At 41.5% G+C, this 22,577-nt stretch overlaps 1 protein-coding gene across 2 annotated transcripts in view; it reads left to right on the forward strand.

Annotated features, from left to right (window-relative positions):
- Positions 1-22,577, forward strand: part of LOC104919270 (plexin-A1) — a 255,711-nt gene that overhangs the window by 111,854 nt on the left and 121,280 nt on the right. For both annotated transcript variants that reach the window (XM_019272556.2, XM_010731243.3), the window contains exon 4: positions 9,707-9,838. In XM_019272556.2, the coding sequence (XP_019128101.1) occupies positions 9,707-9,838 (132 nt within the window). The remainder of the gene's footprint in view (positions 1-9,706; positions 9,839-22,577) is intronic.

The raw sequence follows: 22,577 nt of genomic DNA on the forward strand, positions 1-22,577 counted from the left end.
GGCTGCGCTGTACACAAGTGTGTTCTCCTTGGCTGCTCATGTGTGTCAGCTGAGCTGGTACATCAAGGGGGGAAGAAAAAAATGCAAAAGAGAGAGTGTGACAAGTGGAAGAGAGCACGGGATGAGAGAGGGACAGATGGGAAAGGAGAGGGAGAGGAAAACAAAAGAGAAATGCAATTGTTTCCAAAGCTCTGAGGAGCGAGCGAGAGGTGGCGAGCGGAGTGAAACGCCGTGCAGATGCAAATACAGACACACAAACGCACGCACACATCACCGATAGAGCAAGAGAAATGAAGATTTGTCCTCACTTGTCGCCACCTCAGCGTCGTCAAGATAAAACTATTATGGTGGGAGTGTGAAAACAATAGCTCAGGGCCAGCAGTTACATTTGGTTGCAGAAATGCATCCTGCGCCCTGACTGTTCGTTGTCCATTGACCTAAGCTTTCTGTTTCACCTTGAAATCCTCAGCCTCGCACACTACACGTGCAGGGCATCCCCAAGTTGGACGCTCTGAATCGGGGCCACTGCACCCTTCCACACAACAGGAAACAGGTTTCCTTGTATCTGACAAAGGCTATTAAGATCTAGTACTGCACTTCTGCTGCATAGTACTACTGCTTCTGCTAGTGGAGCATTGCCAGTTGGTATCGTATATTTCCGGATTGATGCTTGTTGTCAAATTTGAACTCCTGTGTTCAAAGAAACAAAAGTACATCTGGGCAACAAGAGCGCTTGTACCACTACAGCAGTACAGTACACCATGGTTGCTCTCCAGTACAGTGGCGCTATTGTAAGCAACATCAGTTTGAGCTTTCAACCACATCGTACAGTCTTTAGAGGAGGTGTTTTCTCAGTTGTCATGGAGATGGATGGGTTGACATGAAAGCTCAGTAGCTGTAGTTCTTTTATTACTTTCATGTTCGCTTATAGGTGAAGCATGGAAGTCGTTTCTTGACCTCGACAATAGTAGTTTGACAAAACAATCCCAATTCAAGTCTTACTAGCTAGTACAGTAAATGGACCTTGACTGTCCAGCCATTGAAGCGTCAGTAATTCTTTGCCAGAGATATTAGTGACCTTGTGCTTGTTTCTGTCAGGTAGCTCCAGAAAGTAATGATGTTGGGACACATGAAAAAGAAAGCAAGGAAATAAACAAGAGTGGTCGGTCACAACATATCCACCAGTTTGGGAATACCTTCCCTGCTTTTTCCTCTCTGTTACCTGAGAGAAGATACACTTGGACGTGGAGACATTGTGGTTTAAAGAGAATCCACTGGAGCCTTCACTGCTCATCAACATCTCAGCTGTTAGTTCCATGAGTTCGGTCCTCACAGTGAAGGACGCAGACTTCACATGTCCTCCAAACTTACTGAGTGACAGGTTAACTGCCCAGAGAAGCCTGCAGAGAAATTCCCTTATTTTCCTCATCTTCCTCCACAGGAAGGTCGCATGTGGTCTGACGCACAGAGATACAACCTTTATTGCTCATGACCACTTCAGCAGAAAGAACAGCTGCCAATGTGGGGCTCCAGGAGTGGCCACAATACTTCTAACTGATGATTATGCAAAGTGGAACCAGAGAAACATACATCGCTTCACAAGCATTATATGATTTCAAAATTACAGATATGCACACACAGACTCGCCTGGGATCTCCTTATAATTACAGTCTCTCTTACCCACATTCTCCCAGCTAGTCCTAGGTTTTCAAACCAACGACCACACCATTACGAGGCGTTCTGCAGCGAGCGTGCGGATGCCATTAGCTTCACACTGGCTTCAGCCTGCAGGAGCTGCCTCAGGAAAGAATATGGAGCTGCTGTTTTAGCAAGGAGCCAGACCTAGTTATGTCAGAAGCATTCTCAGGTGTGGCATGGCACAGTGGGAGGCAGGAGAGAAGCAAAGAAGAACCTTAAAAAAAACCTACCTTAACAAGTCATTTAATCTAATCTTAAACAGCCAACGGGCAGAGATGATTCAGCTCAATTTCAATGCAAATCAACTCATTTCAAGATTGTGAATTAATAACTTGTCATTTTTTTGATACCAGTCGAGTGATCTGCATTATTCTGCCTTGTTTCATGACGATGACACTTGTTACTGAAATAAGTGGGACAGCATTGAATTAAGGGCTCTTTTATGAACCCCACTGGCGGAGTCTTTCACTTGTTTTAAAAGAAATAATACTCTAGTCTAAATGACTAAGAATGATAGAGTTTCTTTGCAGTGCAAGGACGGGGCCAGAGAGATGGATGATGTGAGTGGATAAAAGAGGGAAGGGGGGAGGATGAGGACGAGGAAGAGTGCAAGAAAATTATGTGGGAAATGTCGAGGTGAAGTTAACAAGAGGGGCAGAAAGGGAGATGAGAGGGCTGAGAGCAGGATGAAAGAGATGGAGAGTGAAGAAGCAAAGAGAATCCAGAACGAAACAAGCGATCGTTTCAGGGATTGGTTCCAGCTTTGGGTTATGATAGCAGCGGAGGTGTGTGTGTGTACTGGAAGATGGCTTATAAGAGCAGCACTGAGGGGAAACTCCATCCAAGTCCATCACGCTTGTGAAAAGATTAAAAAGGCCTTACACCCCTAGGCACACACACATATGCGACCATACCAGTCCAGCCTGTCAGACAGCAGAAAAAGTACTCTGCCATGTCTTCCTATCTGACAAGAAGGGTATACAGATGCAGCTCTGGCAAAGGGAGCTGTGTGCATGCACATGCTTATCTCTGTGCTCCTGACTTGAATAGAAAGAGACGTCTTCTGTGAGTGTCTGCTTGTTATATTGTGTCATTTTATAGGACATATTCCCCTGCAGGGATGTAAGTCAAAGGGATGCAATGACACTTTGACGCTCTCAGTGCCCCACTGTTTCAATGAAAAATCCTGGCGGTGCTAATGGTGCTAATAAAGCAGTCCAGGGGTTTGAGGGAAGAAAAATAACATCAGAATAATTCAAGCTGTTGTCAAGTTTATACCTCTGAGAATTTTTAATGTGAGACTATCTAATTGCTCTTGCTGCTTTAGCCACCATTGTCACATTCTGGCAAGTGGAGGCGGCTGAAAGTGAAAATGCTACACTGCTGCTCAAAACAACTGCGACTGGAAGCCTAACATGTCAGCTCCAAAAACTGTGCTAATTTTCCAAGTTGCTGCATGATTCACTTGTAGTGAAATTCAGCTTTTTATTACCCAGGTCTTACTTTTTATATAGTTATATAGTCCATAATATAATCAAGACAGTTAATGGTAAGACCAAATTCTTGGTTCAACTTTGACCTCTTACTGCAGTTCCATGCACTATTATATTGGAATGAAAAAGTTGTTTACATATTCTGGCAAAGCTGTTATTTAAAATGTATCTGGCTGTACAAATGTAAATTTCTTCCCCTGACTTTCTCGTAGCGATGTCATCGCATTCTCACATCTCAGCAATTACTTGGAGTGCAAAATATTCACAGGTCATGTCAAAAACTCAAACAATAATTTGGAATAAACTGGAATTTTCCATTAACTTTTGTAAATAGTAAATGAACTCTGCAGACCCAGAAAAGAAAGAAAGGGCAAAACTTGGACACAAAGATTACGAACTTTAAGATGTAACGTCATAAGATAATAAAAAAGCCAAAGAAAAAAAGGTAGTTTAAAAATGCTTTTTAAATATGTGCTATTTGGCTTATTTGCAGTTTTGCAGACAGTTGTTCCAAAGTCAGCAGCATCATCTTGCTAATGTGTTGTTAATGCTCGTGCAGCAGCAGCAGCATTATCAGCAGCAGTATCAACTCTTGCTATTGTTCCAGGAGGTCCAATAGACCTCAAAGCATTCTTATCCACATGTGATCAGTTTGATCTCTGAACAAAGTAGCTCCGCTCCATTCAGTGTTTAGCATTTGCATTGTATGCCTGCCATGAAGAGCATATAGCATAATTCAGAAAATATCTATCTGAACTTAACAGTGACAGTGTGCCCTGCACACTCCCTTGACCACACCTTGGCAGTGTTGTTCTCTTTTAACCAGAGTCAACTGTTGTTAGCTGTTAGGGGAAACAGCTTCATAGTGGCATGCTGTCACTGGCCAGCTGTCTGCCTGTCACTCTTTGTGTGTGTGCGTACATGTGCATATGTGTGTGTGTGTGTGTGTGTGTGTGTGTCACCTGGGGCCAGCCTCCTGTTGTGAGAGCAGCGGTGCGACAAAAGAACGATGATTAATTTCACTCAGAGTAACCTGTCTCGCTGATGTGGCTCTACCAAACCGTTTGTGTGTGTGTGTGTGTGTGTGTGTGTGTGTGTGTGTGTGTGTGTGAGAGAGAGAGAGAGAGAGAGAGAGAGCTGTAGACTGTGTAGTCAGCAGGTGTGCTGTGATACTTTGGATGCCCTCCAGTCAGGGTCAGACACACACACTCACATACACATTCACTGAGACAACGACCCTATAAATCCCACCCCGCCAACTCTCTCTCTCTCTCTCTCTCTCTCTCTCTCTCTCTCTCTCTCTCTCTCTCACACACACACACACACACACACACACACACACACCAGTGACTAGTTGGATGTTTAATATTTACCCCTTTTTTCACTGACATGACGTTGTGGGGACACAGTAAATGTGTTTATCTTGTGGGGACTCAAATTCCTTTTGGGGACATAACACAATGTCCTCATAAGACTATGTCCTCATAAGACATAGGCTAAATCATCAAATTTTAGGGTGAAGACTTTAAGGTGTGTGTGTGCTTGTGTGTGTGCACCCCCTCTCAACAGATGAGACCAAAATCAATTTCATTAGGGATCATGAATACAGTGAGGAGCTGTTAACACGCGCACACACACACACTCCTCTACACACACACCTCCATAGATTTCATTAAGGAAATGCCTTTTCCCTCCCTCTGTTCCCTCCATCATCAAAGAGCTACTTGAACATTTAGGACCCTGGTTCATTACTCGTCCTCACTGCACATTTGTAACATTGGTTTCAGTGAGAAATGCTAACAAGGTTAACAAGCTGCTCCTTTCTTCCTCTCTTTTTTCCCCCCTCCTCTGCATCCTTCCCCCCTTCTCTTCATCTCCCCTCCCTTTGTCCAGCCGCGTAATTAACTAGATGTTTAACAGCTGAGGTTGGACAGGGCACTGCTGTGTCTGGACACACACGCGCACGCAGACGCACACACACAGTGGGAGAAAGAGGTCTGTGTCTGTGAGGGGAGAAAAGGGACAAGGGGGGAGTCTTGAAGCGGCGAGAGGGGAAAAGGAGGATGGAAGGGAGAAGTCTCAAGAGGGGAAAGAAGAAGGAAGAGTGGGAAACAGGGTGAAGAGGCGATATGGGGGATAAAATGGACCGAAGGCATTAAGGAGGAAATATCTTGAAAGAGGAGAGAAGTAAATGGAGGAAGGTGAGAAAGGGGAAGGAAATGAGAGAATAAAATACAGGTGAAAAATTAGAAAATGAAGGAAAAAGATTTAAGTGGCATCCTATAAATACATGGCAAACAGAAAGATGGAAGGAAAGAAGTGAAGGGGGAAAGAATAAGGAGAGGAAGAAGGAAGTCAAATTAAGCCACCAGGAAAATAAATAAATAAATAAAGGACAGTTTTAAAAAATGAAAGATGGTAAAGGGTAGAATGTGATTGTGTTTTCCCACTTCACCTGACCCAAAGGTGTGACTGGTGGTTGAACCCAGCATGGTATTAATCACTGCAGCACTCTAGCCAAAGCTCATTACTCCCCTTTGTTCTCTTTTATTACCTTGTCCTCCTCTACACACTGCCGACACACTTCTGTGCACAGACACTAAGCGTCCCTCACTCTCTTCCACAACCGCCTCCCACCTTCATCCCAACTCATATGTCTCCACCATCATTATCAAGTTTTGCCTTCATCCCAGCCCAACTTCAGTCCAGTGTCCAGTTTAACTAGAAGCTGCTTAATTGGAAGGAAGGAAAGTTTATATCCATAACTGGAAAACACTTCATTAAGGAGCTGGAAGTTCCAGTATGTACTGTGATTAAGTGTTTTAAAGGTGTCAAGTCAAATTTATTAGAAAGCTTCATAACACCAATGGAGGGTTAACTTCTCTGAGACTAAATCTACTCATGTGTTCTTAGTTTCTAGCCCATCTGGTGTAATGTTTTGATGTGTCATATAAAGCGAGAAAGTCCACATATGGTTGGTGGTTGGGGTGGATGGTTGTGTCAAACAAACACAGGACTTTCACCCAGGAGACCACTGTTGGTCTCCTGGGTGAAACCAAACACCAATGTTGACTTCTTTTGCACATGCAAAACTGATGCTAGAGGGGCACCTACAGCATCCTAGTTTGGCCTTCTGATCAAGCATCTGTTCCTAAAGTTAGGAGTGAGAACGTGTTGCCTTTTTGTCTCTCCTGTTGACTCCTCCTCCGTCTTTTATGCTCTTGAAAAATGCCTCACTGGCAAGGACTTCTGCCTAGCAAGCACGGTAGAATGTGCACATTGAAGGTTCCTAACAGGAAAAGTGACATTGTTTGTTTAAAAGAGTTTTTTCGCTTAGGCTAGAGGACTTGTTGGCACATTTGAGTGTGCACGCATATAACTGTAAGTCTGAGTGTGTGTACTTAAGTGTTCATTTTTGTCTATACTTGTAGAGTTCAGTGTGTGTGTGTAAGGGATATAGTGTCCTTGGTCATATCAGCACTGGTTTGGTAATGAGCCTAATCCCAGGAGGATAGAGGAGACGGAGAGGTCCGAGGGAGGGACACAGGACGGTGAAGAAGAGGAAAAAGAGGGGATGTAACTCCAAAGTCAGAGAACGGCCTGCAAACTTATTTGGAAAAGTCACCTTTAACTTTCATCCTGATCAAAACTTTCTCTACAGCGTTGTCACCATAGAGTTGCATAACTAAAAATCGCCTAGAGATACCACGCTTCAGCTGAAAGGTCTTGCATGTCTTATTGCACTGTCCTTTAGCAAGACATGCAACCTGTTCCTGCTTCCTTAACGTACATCTTCCTGGAAAAGAGCATTAACTTAAATGCCTGGATGATAAATGGAGAATTCAGTATAATCACACTCAGCTTGGCATCCCAGCTCTGCATGATACTTCATCTACCGTTGAAATGACTGAATTGATATGTCGCCTTAGCATGCATACATTCCAAATAAACATTGTGTTTTGAAACTAATTGATTGGTGGATAATTTGAATGCAAATAGCAGCAATTAATGTTCAGTGCGCTTATCGGAGAGTGGCACTGCTGAGCGCGATAAAAAATATGTATGATTGTCTCGCTCCAAAGAGGTAAACTAATCAGGAAAAAAAAAAAAAAAACTTTAATGACTCATAAGCTGTCAGTAACATCAAAGTAGGAATCTTTTTTTCTTTTTTTTTGGTCTAATCATGCTGGGAGCAGCTATAAAAGCATATTTAATAAGCGCCTTTTAAAACAGGTAGACACTGCTTTTGTAGCAGTCTCTTTCATCTTATAGTCTAGGCTCTCTGCTAATAGGTTCCAGAAAGTGAGAAACTGGACAAATGAACATAAAAAAGTTCCAGATGCTCCACTGTCACCCCTTTTTCACTTTGATGGCTTTGAATTTAGAGAGCACCGACTTTACAGAGAAAAGAAATCCGGTTCCTGCAGGTATTTCAGCTAGGTAAACATATGACTTTTGAGATTATAACGCTGTACGTCGTTGTAGTGGTTTGATTCAGTTCGGTAACATTTTCCACTAATGTACGTGTGATCTGTAATATCTCTGAGAAAAATGGATCTTTGGAGGGTTAATCAAAGTTTCTCACACTTAAGTGCTGCCACTTTCTTAGCGAGAAGTCTGTTTGGACGCCCTAACTTCCGGAGTGCAGAGGTCACAGAAGGAGAGCAGAAACCTGCAGGCTACTAGACTAGATGAGAATCTACAGTCACCTGCTCTAGTCTGCAGCTCCCTCTGTGCCAACTGACCTGAATCCCACTCCAACTGCCCTCTGCCCCGAGCTGTAGGGCAGTGCGTGCCCCCTGCTCCTATTCCCCCTTCGCTCCGCCACAGTCCTTCACTCATCACAACTGATACAGCGGCCCAGGGCATGTAGCAGTTTTAGAATAAAGTAGGTTTTTCTTTTTTTCTTCCTTTAGTGTATGTGTGAGCATGGCCTGTGCTGCTGTTGAGAGAGAGAGAGAGAGAGAGAAAGAGGGATCTTCAGAAGTAGAAATACACCAGGACAAAAGGTCACATTCTCATCAATAAAAGTTTCAGCGTGTATGATTGTGTTCCTGTGGGAGCAACATAAGGGACTGCTAAAACAAATTATCATTGGACAGTAACAACTGGCATACACCACACACACACACACACACACAACACTTTTGAAAGTCAGTGTGAAGTTGTGATTTGCAACTTTTCCGACAGAGATGAGATAAAATCAGATGTAAGTAGTATTTGCAGTATATCAGGTTTTCCAGCAAAACCTGCTCCTTGCTGCTGTATACTTACATTTGACCTTTTAGAGTAAAATTCATGTTTCACTCCGCCGAGAAGCTCCTCAAAGCAGATTTATCTGAGCACTTAACTTGTAAGCAAAAGCCACTTCCTGCTCTTAAACAACAAAAGCACATCCAGTGACGATGACAGCCTATCTGTTAATGAACCGTCTGTTCAGAAAACAAGATGAAGGAAACTCTGGTTAGTGATTTAGATAATAACCGCAGAGACTTTAGAGTAAGGAGAGAGGGGAAAAAAGAAGATGACAGAGTGAGCCCGGGCGACAGAAAAACAGAAAAGTTGTAGCAGACTAAACTGCTGTCAGGTGATGGATGAGCAGATGGAGGTCGGGAAATTAGAAAGCAAAAGATCCAAACGGAGTACAGAGTGGAAGGAGAAAACAATTTACTTTCTGGTACATTTTGTCAGTAGACTTAACACTGTAAGCACCAACAAAAGAGCCATCAGTTAGCTGTATACTGTAGTTACGCCCCCTATCATGTGGCACTATGACCAAATGTATGACTTTAAGCTTCAGCATAAATTGAGATTCAGATGAAAGTGCTGAAATTGTCATCTGTCACATCAGTCCTGTTTTTCAGCTGACGGCAACATTTGAAGTAAACTTTTAAGTGCTACACCAGATGGAATGGGAATATGCTGCTTTTACAAGGAGTAGGAGTGAACACATAATTTATTTGTACAGAATTTGTCATTGCTCTTTTTTTTCCAGTGTTTAATACAGTGACCGTTTGATGTTTGAGGACAATAACAAAGAAATGCACATGGGAATATTATGGTACACCAAATAGTGGTGCATTAGAGGACGGTGTGTATCCTCAGAACTGATGAATTATAGAAAAAGGTCATCTGACAAGTCAAAAACATCACTCAGTACAGTATTATTGATGAACTCATTAAAATGGAGTGTAAAAAGAAAGAGCTCCAAGGTAGCTGAAGTCAACTTTAAACATAAATCTACACCAATTAAACTGGTTAGCTAAGACCACTAAGAAGTTGACACATACAGCTTCTGTCTTCACAACATCTTGTCTCTGGTCTTCATCTAGGATCGCAGTGGAACTTTGCTTTGCTTTGAGCTGTACTGTTTTATGGGGTCTATCTCTTTGGTAGAAAGTAGTTCCAGTGAAAAGTGTTCACTGTAAGATAAATCATCTTTTGTCACTTCGATAACTAAACAATAATTTGAGAAATGTTGGATTGTAATCAAGGTTTCCTCTGTCTTCTTCCAGATCCTGGTGAACTCCATCATCCAGCCTGCCTTGCTGTATGAGAATGTGGTGGTGAGCAACGGGAGCCCCATCCTGAGAGATCTGCTCTTCAGCCCTGATCATCAATACTTATATGCCCTCACCGATAAACAGGTATGAGCAGCACACATGGACACTCAAAATGAATTAGGAGCCAGGCAAGGTTAGCAGTGCAGCCCATAATGCAGCCTGCCATTCAGCCTGCAATCCATGATGATGAAATGATCACTAAATATCGCTAATTATTTATCTGTCTGGTGATTTTAGGGATGGATCCAGTGATACGTGACTGCCTATGTCATGCACACCTAGCTCAGTGTGTGTGTGTGTCTTTAAGTGTATGTTTGCAATGATATACACACTACTTCCACAATCAGAAGTGTTCAGACACTGTCAAGCACATTTCATAAATATACATTACTTGTTGAGTGTTCACAAATAGACACACACACACCTCCTCACTACTGACCATAGATAGAGTGAAGGTTAATGGAAATATGTCTTAAAAACATACACTGGAGGCGTGAGCAGTCAAGCTAATTACACATACCTCATACAGAGCATGATCACATATGTAATTCGGGCACACGCACATAAGTACTAATTAATATCATGAATATTAAAATGTGTCATATACAGAATGAAGCCCCCATTCCACCACAGTATGCAACCTTTGCATATTAATTGGTGTAAGCGAGATTTATTTTTAGTGTGACATTTAGAGTTTCACAAGAACAACACAATTACTTTTGAAGATCTTAATTGTAGGTAATGATTTCTGTTTTGGGAGCTACTATTCTCACGGGTCACATTTGGAATGGCAAAATTAAGGGTACAGGGAGACGGAGAGCCCAAATGGAGGTTGCTATTAAACCTTATTAGCTGTGTCGCATCATCCATTGTTATTTAGCCTTGCAGGAGTTGACAATACAAATATTTTGTTCCTGATCACAACTGACCTAACAAACTTGCTGACTGTCAGTTAGTATGGAGATTTTTGTCTTCAGTGTGGCGTGAAATAGTGTGATATCCCAAGAGTGAAATACAGAGGGAGAGTAAACGGCACAGTGCAGATTAAACAGAGAGAAGATCATGGTTTTCAGCCAAGCTATCGTTACCTGCATGATTCTCTTATCTCATAACTGTTAATGACTGCGATGTGATAACCTTCAACAGGACTTTCCTCGGCACATAGACAGTAACTGCCATGTGAATGCTGTGTAATTTACCAGCAATTAGATATAATTGACTTCCATGTGTCTGAATAAGCACAGAGAGGAAGTGGAGTGTAATTGATACCAATGGTCGGCGTCAGTGTTGACGTGACAGGGGAAATAAGGCCCTTCCATCATCACAAGAAAGCTGAAATGTACTATACAGGGAGATGCATTAATGCATATTCAAGCAGAGGAAGTCCACCCACACAAACACATACAAAGTGATTTTAGAAACACAGCCTGGAGAAAGAAAGAAGTAGAGAATGGGATTTCATTCTCAGATTTATTAACAATTTTAATGGGGTTCAAACTGCAACATTAACAAGATTAGAAGCTGTACGGACACATTTTTACATCACCAACATGACAGAAATACTAGATGTAATAAAGACTACTGCTAATATTACAAAAAGCAGTGGCAAGAAGGTCAAAGTCACAGCCAAAGTACTCAACAAAACTCTTTGCTGATAAGAAAAATGAGGGTTTGGGGAAAGCTCAAGAATTATATACTGCATGTTTACAAAAAAAAAAAATGACGAGCTGTCAACAGAGATATGCGACTTAAACGATGCTATCAGTTAAAATGATAATCTCAGCTTTGGGCCTGTGTTCAACAAGTATGTCTGTTTTAGTCAGCAGTGTTCAGCAGCTGCTCGGCAAGAATGGAGGGGGAAAAAAAGGTGGAAGTGCATGCTGGGAGTGTTCTCGGATTTTTTCTTTTAACTCCTGTCATCTGCATTAAAGATGACTGCTATTGCCACCAGAAAGTCTTTTTCAATTATTAAAGGCAGTGTTTTATTTTTGATGAGCACTGATATGTTCACTACATGTCTGTGCATGGCGGTGCAGTGACTGCAGGGAGGTCTAGTGACAGGAAAGAAGCCTCTCAGAAACCATGAGGCGTCCTCTTTTAGATGATCCGAGGTGATAATGTTGTATTTTACAAGTTGCAAGGAAGCTTGGTATTGTCATTCATTATTTAAAGAGAAGGGGTGGGAGTTTATAAGTTATTCTTCTTCTCCCTCCTTTTCGAATATCTATTTCTACGTTTAAATGTTTTGCCTTATTTTTCTTTTTCTTTTGGTTTGCATAATTAAAATAAACACTTCAATCAATCAATCAATTAATCAAATGTAGCCGGGAAAGACGTGTATACATACCGTAGGCTGCAAGTCTGACACTGTTTTTCCTGCTTCTTAAAGAGGAATTGTCTTCAAAAACATATTGATTCAGAGTATGATTGATCCATTCAGATAGTTTATCACTTAATGTTTAGCATATTAATGATGTGATGATGTATTTGATGAAGAGATCGATACCATGTCTGTCTATTAAATATATTTAATATAAAATCCCCCCAAAAATGTAGATTCAATTAAAATAAACTGTTTTTAATTAATCTACAATTGTCATTGGGGTTATATGCAAGTTGGTAGATTTATATGATGGCTACTCCTGTAATAGTGTTTTTTGTGTGCCTCAGATCTTGTTTCCAATGCTGTCTTTTCAGCCAGTCAAAAATCTGAATCTCGCTAACTGAGTAGAGATGAGATGGACTGACCATCTATTTGTAAAAAAAAGTAATGGTCTTTCACTTCCAGAGCTTTAACTTTGACCAAATTCACAGTCCAGTCAGAGATTGAAATGGAAAAGAAGAGAGAGAGGTGGTGAGAGGTGAGGAGGTGGGAAAATATAATTGGTTCACAGGATACGGTCCGATCCTTTTCTGCGACTCTTCATGCCTCAGCTTTTCAATATTCTTAGTGAACGAGTTTGCGGGGTAACTGCTCTCCCAGTAGTGTCTTCAGACAGTATAGAATAGAATAAGGATCTTCACTCTGCTGCAGAATGTGAACTTGTGTACCAGACGGTACAGAACCAGAGTGTTCGCAGAGGCTCTCCGGCCTACTGATGAGGAGTGTCTTCCTAGCCAGAGGCTGTCTGGACTAGAGATAATGTATTGTGGTTTAAGGTCGCTGGCCAAGCCCAGGGGTGTATAAACTTCTGCTGTTTTCCAGCCAAAAAAAATATAAACTGTAGCTGCTTTCTCTGGACTTATATAGTTATATTCAGTCTCGTAAGAATTTTGAAGCAAGGATCGGGAACAGTACAGAGTTGAATTCCAACTTTGAACAGCTGTCTTCAGACAGCAGAAGTTTAGAAATGTAGCCTCTTTGGCATCCAGAATAGCTGCCATGTCCAAGAGAAGGGTCAGACTGTGAACCTGATTTCCTTCTGAGAGGGATGAGAAACTTATGCTTATTACCAAAGTTATAGTATGTATAACTTTGGTTGAAAGAATATGCTGTGAAGAGAACAAAAACAACATATTATCTTCGAGTGAAGACATTTGTAGCTAACTTGCTTAGCATAAGCAAGTTGTGAAAAAATGTGGATTTATTTGGAATAGCCCCTAGCTATAAAAAACATAGAAGTATCATATATCACCTAGTATCACCAATATCACCTTATAACGTTGTTATGGTTAACATGTTACAGACAGCAGCAACATTAGCATTCATTTGGGCTCATTTTCAATGTCAACATTTGAGTTTAACGTAGATTCTCATTTGACTTCTGTTTACAGTGGTCCCTTGTTTATTGCGAGGGATACGTTCTAATAATAACCCGCAATAAACGAAATCCGTGAAGTGAGTTTTACAATTATTATACATGTTTTAAGGCCGTAAAACCCCTAACCACACACTTTTATACACCTTTTTACACGCATTTTGTACAGTACTCCCTTAAACAGGACGCAGAACACATGTGCGGTTCTCCCTTAGCCAATTTAGGATGCAGAACACAATGCGCGTTCATACTGTACAGTATGCTGTAAACAAAAAAGCATGCAAAATTACACTAAAAAATCCACGAAACAGCGAGTCCGCGAAAAGTGAACCGCAAAATAGCGAGGGACAACTGTATTCCCGAAGCTCGTGAACTAAATATTTGGCTCTTTAGCTGCTAAATGCTCCACTATGTTCAGCTAGTTGATAACACTGCCATACTGCTGTTTAGTGCTGGGTAGGAACACAGTCTGCAGCCGGTTTAGCAGGGCTTTTTCACTTGTTGGGACCGAAACAATAATGTTCTGGGCCGTAAAACCAAAGCAATGTCTGCTGAAAAAAGTGATGCATGGACCTTGGGTCCTCGGTGAGATCTACATTAGGACTCCTGCTCCAGAAGCCAGTTACATTCATACCCTCTTTGATTATCACTTTTAGAAGTGAAGTATACCTTCACCCTGTTTGTCCTCTCTTCTTCTTCTTCTTCTTTTTCTTCTTATTTTTCTCCTCTTTTACAACATCCCTCCATCCCTCTCTCCTTGTTGAATAATAGAAATGCCAAGTGATGAGACCTCAAACATCAAAAAGCCTATTTCCCAGCTTGACAGAGCAATTTACCTTTTCCCATATTCACTCACACACATAATTAAAAGTGGTGGATTGGACTGCAGCATATAGACTGCGTATCTGTACAGCAGCTCGGACTCACATATAAGCATGTACACGCACACACACACACACACACACACACACACACACACACACGCACACACAGTGCAAAAACATAAAACTGTCCGATTCACCACAAGAGGAGAGTTTTCGATTAGCGAGCGATGGATTTATACATGGGTCTCTTTGTGTCTCGTCTTCACACACACACTCACACACACACTCACACACACACACACACACACACACACACACACACACAGATAGCCTCTCCATGTTCTGTCACCCTATGTAACTTTGCCTGCCTCTGTCCCTTTCTGTTCAGTGGTATCACATCATTTTTGCGCTCATAAAAATGAGCAATGGCACTAAATCAATTTTATCATTGCCGTTGTTTCCTCGTTACATGGTCAAATTGTCCCGATCTAATAAAAACAGCAGGGTAAGAGAGATTTTTCATCCTGTCATCAGCCTCCGTTGTGGACGTCACTGAGACAGAAATATTTCTTGTGTCCTGCATGTCCCTATGGATGACATCACCTAATTGCTTTAAAGTAAATGACTAAGTGGATTACAGCTTAGAATCTATTGATTTGGACTGTACCTTTGTACCAAATCACTCACTTATCATATAATTAGCAGCATTGCATCTACTATACTGCTATGAGGTGAAGCATTAATGAGTTACTCTTTGATTTCAGGCTAATTGGACTTATATTTTATGTCCAGTTTTTGCATTTGTAATCTACTTATCTTACTGATGTACAGTAATCCTTTGAGGCCAAGCCCAGCGCCTGATCTTTTCTCCACCGTAACACCGCCACCGCATTTCCACTACTGAACTCACGGGGCAAGGTCAAGTCCCCCCCCGCTTGTAAAACAGCTTCGTAAGGTGACCCCGTTGGCAGCGAATGCCTTCGCCCCTGCCTCCGCGAGGTTGCTCAGACAGTGGCATAATGGTCTGATGATGTACCTCCGTGTATCGATTTAGCTACAGTACAGAAATGTACTTAGCCGTACTGTACTGCACAGTGGAGAAACCCTACCCCTGGCACCACATCAGAGAGGGTTCATATTCAATTCACTCAGCATTTACTGAACTTGGAGGTCAGGGAGGAAAGACTGCCATGTGCTCCTTTTTTTTTCTTTTCTTTGGTGTTTGTCCAACTTTTAAGTTGCTAAGAAATGTTAGTGAAGGCAGGGACAGGGAGAATAATGAGGAGAGGATGCAGAACTGTAGTGGAAGTGCCCTTGGCCCTGTCAGCTAATTGGTGACTTGAGTTTTGGAGCGGCGTGTCTTAGTGGTTGTTTTGCGTGGGCAAAGTTGAAATTAGTGACGGGATGGTTAAGACTATTGCTTCAAGACATTGCCATTTCAAGCAGGAGACAACTGTGAATATCATTTCTGAAGTCTCAAGTGCAAGACACTGAAGTCCTTCAGGGCTGCTGCTGTCTAAGGCTCAAGCTTAATATGTTTACTGACCACTGAACCCCTTGTGGTTAAATGCACAAGGCGTACAATTGGCTTTAATAAACAGAGTTTATTCAAAAGTTTTTTTTTGCATAATCAAAAATGAGCGGTGGCTCCAAAGCAGACGTAAACAGCCACTGTGGGGATTTAAAAAAAACTTTAAAAAAGTGCTGTGCCCGGCTTTTTCCGGAGGCAGAGAAAAGCTGTTTAAGTTGACAACAGTGGTGGAGGTGCTGCTAGAAGCGTTGATAGCAGTTGCTCCTGTGCTCATTAACAGTCAGTGTGGATGTGTTGTGCAATTTTTTATGTGAGTGTTCGAGAGTTGAACACAAGTCTTGTTTCTTTATGGTGGTAGTCGTTTAAAAAGTGCAAAGTGCACATCACACTGCCTCAACACAAAGCACAACTTGGGCTAATAAGCATAGGATTTTCCATACCATTTAATAAGTGTATTTTTTTATCAGCGATATATATGCTAACATGGCAAAATTTAGGTGGTTAACTGACTCCTAATGGCTTCTTAAATGTCATATTTCATATTAATCATGTTTGCAGCACGCTGTTAAAAACTTTTAACGAGATTGGAATGCACGTGCGTGTGTGTGTGCAGATTTTGGGAGCCAAGTACCATAAAGGTGGACCATTTTAAGGCCTATGCCACTGTAATAGGGTAGTTTTAGGATGTAATTCAGGGGAAATGCGCTAATTCGCTTTCTTTCTAAGAGTTTGATGATCTGTTTGTCTGTGGTTAACCTCGCTTAGCTTAGCAAAAGACTACACAAGGAGAAACAGCTTGCCTGGTTTTGTCCTGCTCTTGGTATTGTCATAAGGCAATCAACGGCCATGTCTGGGCCATAATGCCCCATAACATTGCAAAATATTGTCAAGAAAGCAAATAGACAGATTTCCCTAAATTCCTTTAAGGTGAGCAGAGATAAAGGGTGTTTTGGATAGTGTGACTCAAGGGCTTCTTCTTTAGTTAGTGTAAAGGAAGCAGCACTAATATGAAGGCTGTTTTAAACTCTAAGTGCACTGTAATCTTATCCTGATCCAGATAATACAGCACAATAATGTCACACACAGTAATTTACCTCCTCCTTACTATCTGTCATGTGCAGCAGGAGGGATACAAAAGGAAAAGATGACACAGAAAAACACGATCATACACACTGTCAAAGGCGTCCAGCCTCTGGATATGAAACTGCTAAAGTTTCCCATTGCACACTTATTGTTGGGATGTGGCTATTACCTGCTGGTTATTAGAGATCTCATGAAAACAAGAATGTACTTTTAAAGGATAATGACGGAGAGATCCTCTGGCCGTGTATTTTTCTTCTGTTTCTCTCTGTCTGATTCCTCTCATGTTGTGTCTGTTGGCGTCTACTTGTGATCTATGGCCTCATTTTCTGTGTGTTTTTTTTTTCTTTTGGTGTGTCCAGCCAAATTCATGACAGATGAGAGCGTAACAGAAAGACATAGGGGCAGAGGGAGATGGGAAAAGGAAGGAAATTGGACAGCCAAGTATAAAAATAAAATAAATGTATTAAATTTAATTTAAAAAAAATAAAAGTCACCAGGGAATGCCTATGAAAAAAAAAAAGTGCTTATCTTATATCCTGCTATTATTTATGATAATGACACCTGCGTGTGTGTGCATTCATACTGCAGGTCTCGTGCACCTGCATGCTGTGTATCCTTGTTTCAATGTAATTGTAATTCCCTTCCACATGTCCATATAGTTTATTATGTCACATCTTTATGTGCAAATACTTTACGCACTCCACAAATTGCATATCAGCGTGGAGACGTGTGTTTTTGTATGAGAATCTTAAAATCCATCTGACTGGCAGAATAAGCCATCCATCAGCCTATTGTGTGGTGATAGCTCCTTATATTTCCTCCCCATATTATACAGATGGGACAATTACAGCTGGGCCTATAGCTGCAGCTAGCCGGGGCCACACGGGCCCCATATGTGGAATGAAACATCAGTAGCAATTCCATTTGTGTGTCTTTCTCATCCATCCTTCTCTGCATCCCTCATCCCCAAAACCCCTTCCCTTCTTCCATTCTCTACCACGCCTCTCCCTCTTCCTCTCATCTGCCACGAGGCAAATTAAGAGCCTCTCTATCATGACCCAAATGAGAGAGGCTCATTTGTAGCTGTTATTTGTAATAACAACCACACGCCCTCCACACCCATCATCTCCTCCACTCTCCCTCTTTGTTTTGCTCCGGAAATGTGATACAAAAAGAATCCCGCTGGACGTTTTTTAAATGTTTTGTTACAAAAGCTGTCCATTATCAGTTTGAAGACTAAAATAAATGACTAATATGGACTCTTTTCCCTTCGTGGTCTCATGATTTCTATCTTCCCCCACCTCACCTCCTAATTCTCCTGTCTTCCCCTCCTCTCTCCTTCTACTGCCCACAGATGAATGTGTTTCCCTTTGCAGCAGCAAATAGGCTAGGGATGAAAATGCCATATTTAATATAAATAGGTGGTTCTCACTTACTTACTGTCACACACACACACACACACACACACACACACACACACACACACACGCGTGCGCTCTCTTACCACCTCAGTAAGACAGTCTTTGGCCAAGCATCTCCGTTATCCCATCCCATTATCTGTTTTCTAAAACTCAATAATTGAACTGTTCCATTGGAATACATCATCCGCCCCACTACCACAAAGCCCCGTTGAATAAACCTCTCTCCCTGGCTGTTGTGTTTGAGCGTGACATGTTTTTTTTTTCCTTCTTCCTCTATCAGAGCCGCTGTATTACTAGCGTGGTATTTGTCCAGGCGCAAGTAATGACTGCAATTTGCTGCTATTTGGTGTCCTGTAAGGGGCCTGTGCCTGTAATGGTAGCATTATAATAGTTATCAGACACAGGTTACTATTATCATGCTATGAATCTGCCATAAGCTATTGTGTCCAACTGTACGTTGGACACAATAGCCACAGAAGAAGGAGATGTGCAGTCTTAGGGTGAAATGGGGATGGTACTGGCATCTAGCTCAGCGATGTGTTGTTATGAAAGCTCTGTAAGGATGCAGCTTTGTAAATAACATGATATTAAGGGCATGAATTTATCTATGGGAAAAGGCAAAAAAGGTAATTTTCTCTTTTGGAGTGACTTTGATTATATGGCAATAAAAGCTTTTTGCTCCTGCACTGTTGTCATTAACATGTCTGAGACTCCTGTCATGCTAGCAGCTCTGTAAGCCTGTACTTAGGCACAGTGATGCTTTCTGTCAAATGCTAATGCCAGTATGCTAGCCATGACAATGCTTTACTGATATTTGGAGGGTATAATGTTAGCACGTTCACGTTCTTAGTCTTGAACATTCTTTGTTTTTGTACAGCTGAAGGTCATGAGATATTTGGGATTATCCCAGTTTCATGCTGAGTCCTAACATATATATATATACTAAAATGTCTCCATTTCACCACGCTTACATAGACGTTAATCATGTTCTGTCCAAGTCATTATTACCTAACAAAACATAACAATGCACCACACGTCTAATAAACATTGATTTGTCTGTTTGTATATCCATCAATCAATCAATCAATCAATCAATCAATCAATCAATCAATCAATCAATCAATCAATCAATGTGTTGTTAAGGCTGTTGCTAGTCTATGAGTTATCATTGACAAACACCACACTCTATAAGCTGACAGATCCTGTCAGTATGTTAGCAGTTAGCTGGCATGCCCAAGAAAAAGTCGGTCTTGTCTAAAGAGCTCCAGGAAGCTTACTCTTTATAAAGTATTCGGCAACTAAAATGTTGAATTCATGGCGTGTATGTGTGTTTTTGTGAACGCACAGTACACTTAAGGGTGATTCATCCAAAGCAAGTATATCAACATCATGGTGGGGCTAAAGGAAAAGTCAAATGTATTTTAGCTCTTTATTTTTCAGTCCATCTGCGTTCCAACCCTCATGAGCTTTGAGTAGTGACCAAAAGAATGAGATTGCGGATCCTCCGCTGGTTGGCAGGGCTCAACCTCAGAGATAGGGTGAGGAGCTTGGACATCTCGGGGGAGCTCAGAGTAGAGCCACTGCAGGGCGGCATCTGATTAGGATGCCCCCTGGATCCCTCCATTTGGGGGGTGTTCCAGGCACGTCCAACTGGGAGGAGCTGGATTGTGTTGCTGGGGAGAAGGACATCTCCTAAACCTGCTGCCACTGTGACCCGACCCTGGATAAGGGGGATTTTCATTTGATTCTTTTGTTTCTTGCTTTTGACTTTAAAGACTCAAACTGCAACATGTATAATATATACACACACTATTTAATACATTGATGCAGTTTCTTGGTTTGCAAAGATCTGTCTATGTTTTTAGATTTTGTGATTTGAGGTATTGACACTGAGTTTTCAATCTTGTGTAACATGAAACTACTAAATCTTATATGTCAGAAGAGAAACTTGACTGGTGCCCAGCACACTACAAACTGAAAAACTGCAAAACTCTGTCTTGAATGTCAAGTTTTCATGCAGTCTACTTCGAGTGAAGCAGGTCCTAACGGAGAGGATGAGGAAGATGAACTTTAAAATTCAATGTGATGTTCACTTCAAAACCACTGCACAGATTGGATGAATGAGAAATGAAGGGTAGGGTGGAGAATGAACACATCTGAAGTACAGTGACATGAAAACCAACATATGCATTATGTGTCTGATTAATCATGTAGCATTTGTTCAGGAAAAAGCATGAAAGAGCCTGATTTTACTGTTTGACGGTTAAAAGAAAATTGAAAAAAAAGGGGGGCATAAAGGTAGAGTTTCCTCTTTGAAGGTTTCTCCACTGCTGTGCCTGCAGCTGCCATTAGAATTCACCCTCACCACCTTCCAGCTCACCTGGTATGCCCCCTGCCTTTGCAGTGTTATTGATGTCGTACTTCACCAGACTAAGGCAACTGGAGGTGTGCGTGCATGCACGTGCTCATGCGTGTCTTGGGTGGTCAGTGATGTATTTAAGTATTTAACAACTGCCACAGAAAACTTGTCTAAAACTCTCAGTTTGCACCAACTTCCTCACTGGTATGTGTGTGTGTGTGTGTGTGTGTGTGTGTCTGTGTGTGTTTGCCTGAGGCAGTTCCCTGTCTGCCAATCTGTCTGTCACTGGTATCCAGTAAGTTGAGATAAAACGGATGAAAATGGATGTGGATACACTAGTGGTTTTGGAGATTTAAGAGAGTAGAACTGAGTTTGCACGGCAATGATTAAAGCGTTTCAGGATACCTTCTTGAAGGATAACTCCTCGACTTTCGAGTACTCCACAACCTCTGTGAAATTTGAGGTAACTCTTCCTGATAAACATGGAGGCAGACAGATGGTGGATGGTGAAAATGCAGGCAGCGGCAGAAAACACGCATGTTTTATGATAACTGCAGAGACAAACTATCTGTGGACTTCTTAAATGACAATTCCACTGCGTCTCACTCTCTCCCCTGATGTTCAGGTGCGTCTTTGGTTGCAGTTTAAGAGGCAGGTAAATGTGGACAGCATTGTTTGATGTCCTTGTTAATACCCAAGTTCTCCAATTTCCCCAAAGAGATCATTAAAGTTTCATCTTATCTTCATGCACACACACACACAGATGGGTAGAGATTTAGCAGACAAAAGCCGCAATACTTGGATGTTTATCTTATAGTGTAATGTACAATAGCGTATTCTCTGTGAGGAATTCACAGGCAATAAGCAAACTTGGACCTCTTATTGTTCTGATGAAATCTTGTGCAGAAATCTGTGCGCCATGTGTGAGATTCAGTGCTAGAAAGAAAACAAAAGAAGTGACTGAAGGTCAAGTATCTTTTTGCTCAAATTTCATCTGAGTGCAGCAGCTCCCATTTTAATTGACGATTGTAAAGCTTTGAAGCATGAAGGTTATATAAAGAACATGACAATTTAAGCTCAAGTTCGATGGAATAGCATGTGCTGAAAAATGTGGCAATAAGTCGAAACAGCCTGGCGAAATGCATTGCGTAAAAGGCCTTAAAGGGGTACGCCATACATTTCGGGGGCTTGCAGAGGACAGAAGAGTCAAAATCGACTCAGCAACCTTTTAGTCTTGAGAATGGATTAGGCTCCAAAAATGCAAGGTCTTACACAACAGATAATGCAACTCTGTCTTCTCTTTTTTCTGATGTTACACTATCCCTGCCTGATGAATGCTTTCAGAAGATGTGTACCATGCACAAATGGCAACATCATCGTGGTGCTCGAGGAAAAGTCATGATATCACAAAATTCATACAGCTGCATCCTCTGGAGACCACCAATGTCTCTCAAAAACTGAATGGCATTTTAGTTGGGACAAAAGTTTTGAATCAATTAACCAACATTACTATCTTTAATATGTAGTGTAGTGTCCACACTTAAGTAAGAACAAACCTGATGACATCACAAGCTGAATACCTCATACCTAATAAACTGACCCGAAATGTAAAAGTAAGAATTTTAAGAAAGTGTTTTTTTTTTGTTTCTTTTTTGTTTTAATCTGCTACAAATAAAAACAATGACAGGCCCTTTTTTTTATATGAACGTAATGAATAGATCCGGCTGACGGCCCAGTATGTTTTCAATTGAAAGGACATCATCCAGACATTCTCAGATTGTTTTCAGTTTAAGCTCCAGTGGACAGTTGAGAGCTATTTACATTTCTGGATTCTGTTTAGTATCTCT

The sequence above is a fragment of the Larimichthys crocea genome, chromosome XV (assembly GCF_000972845.2).
Source record: "Larimichthys crocea isolate SSNF chromosome XV, L_crocea_2.0, whole genome shotgun sequence".
NCBI lineage: Eukaryota > Metazoa > Chordata > Actinopteri > Sciaenidae > Larimichthys > Larimichthys crocea.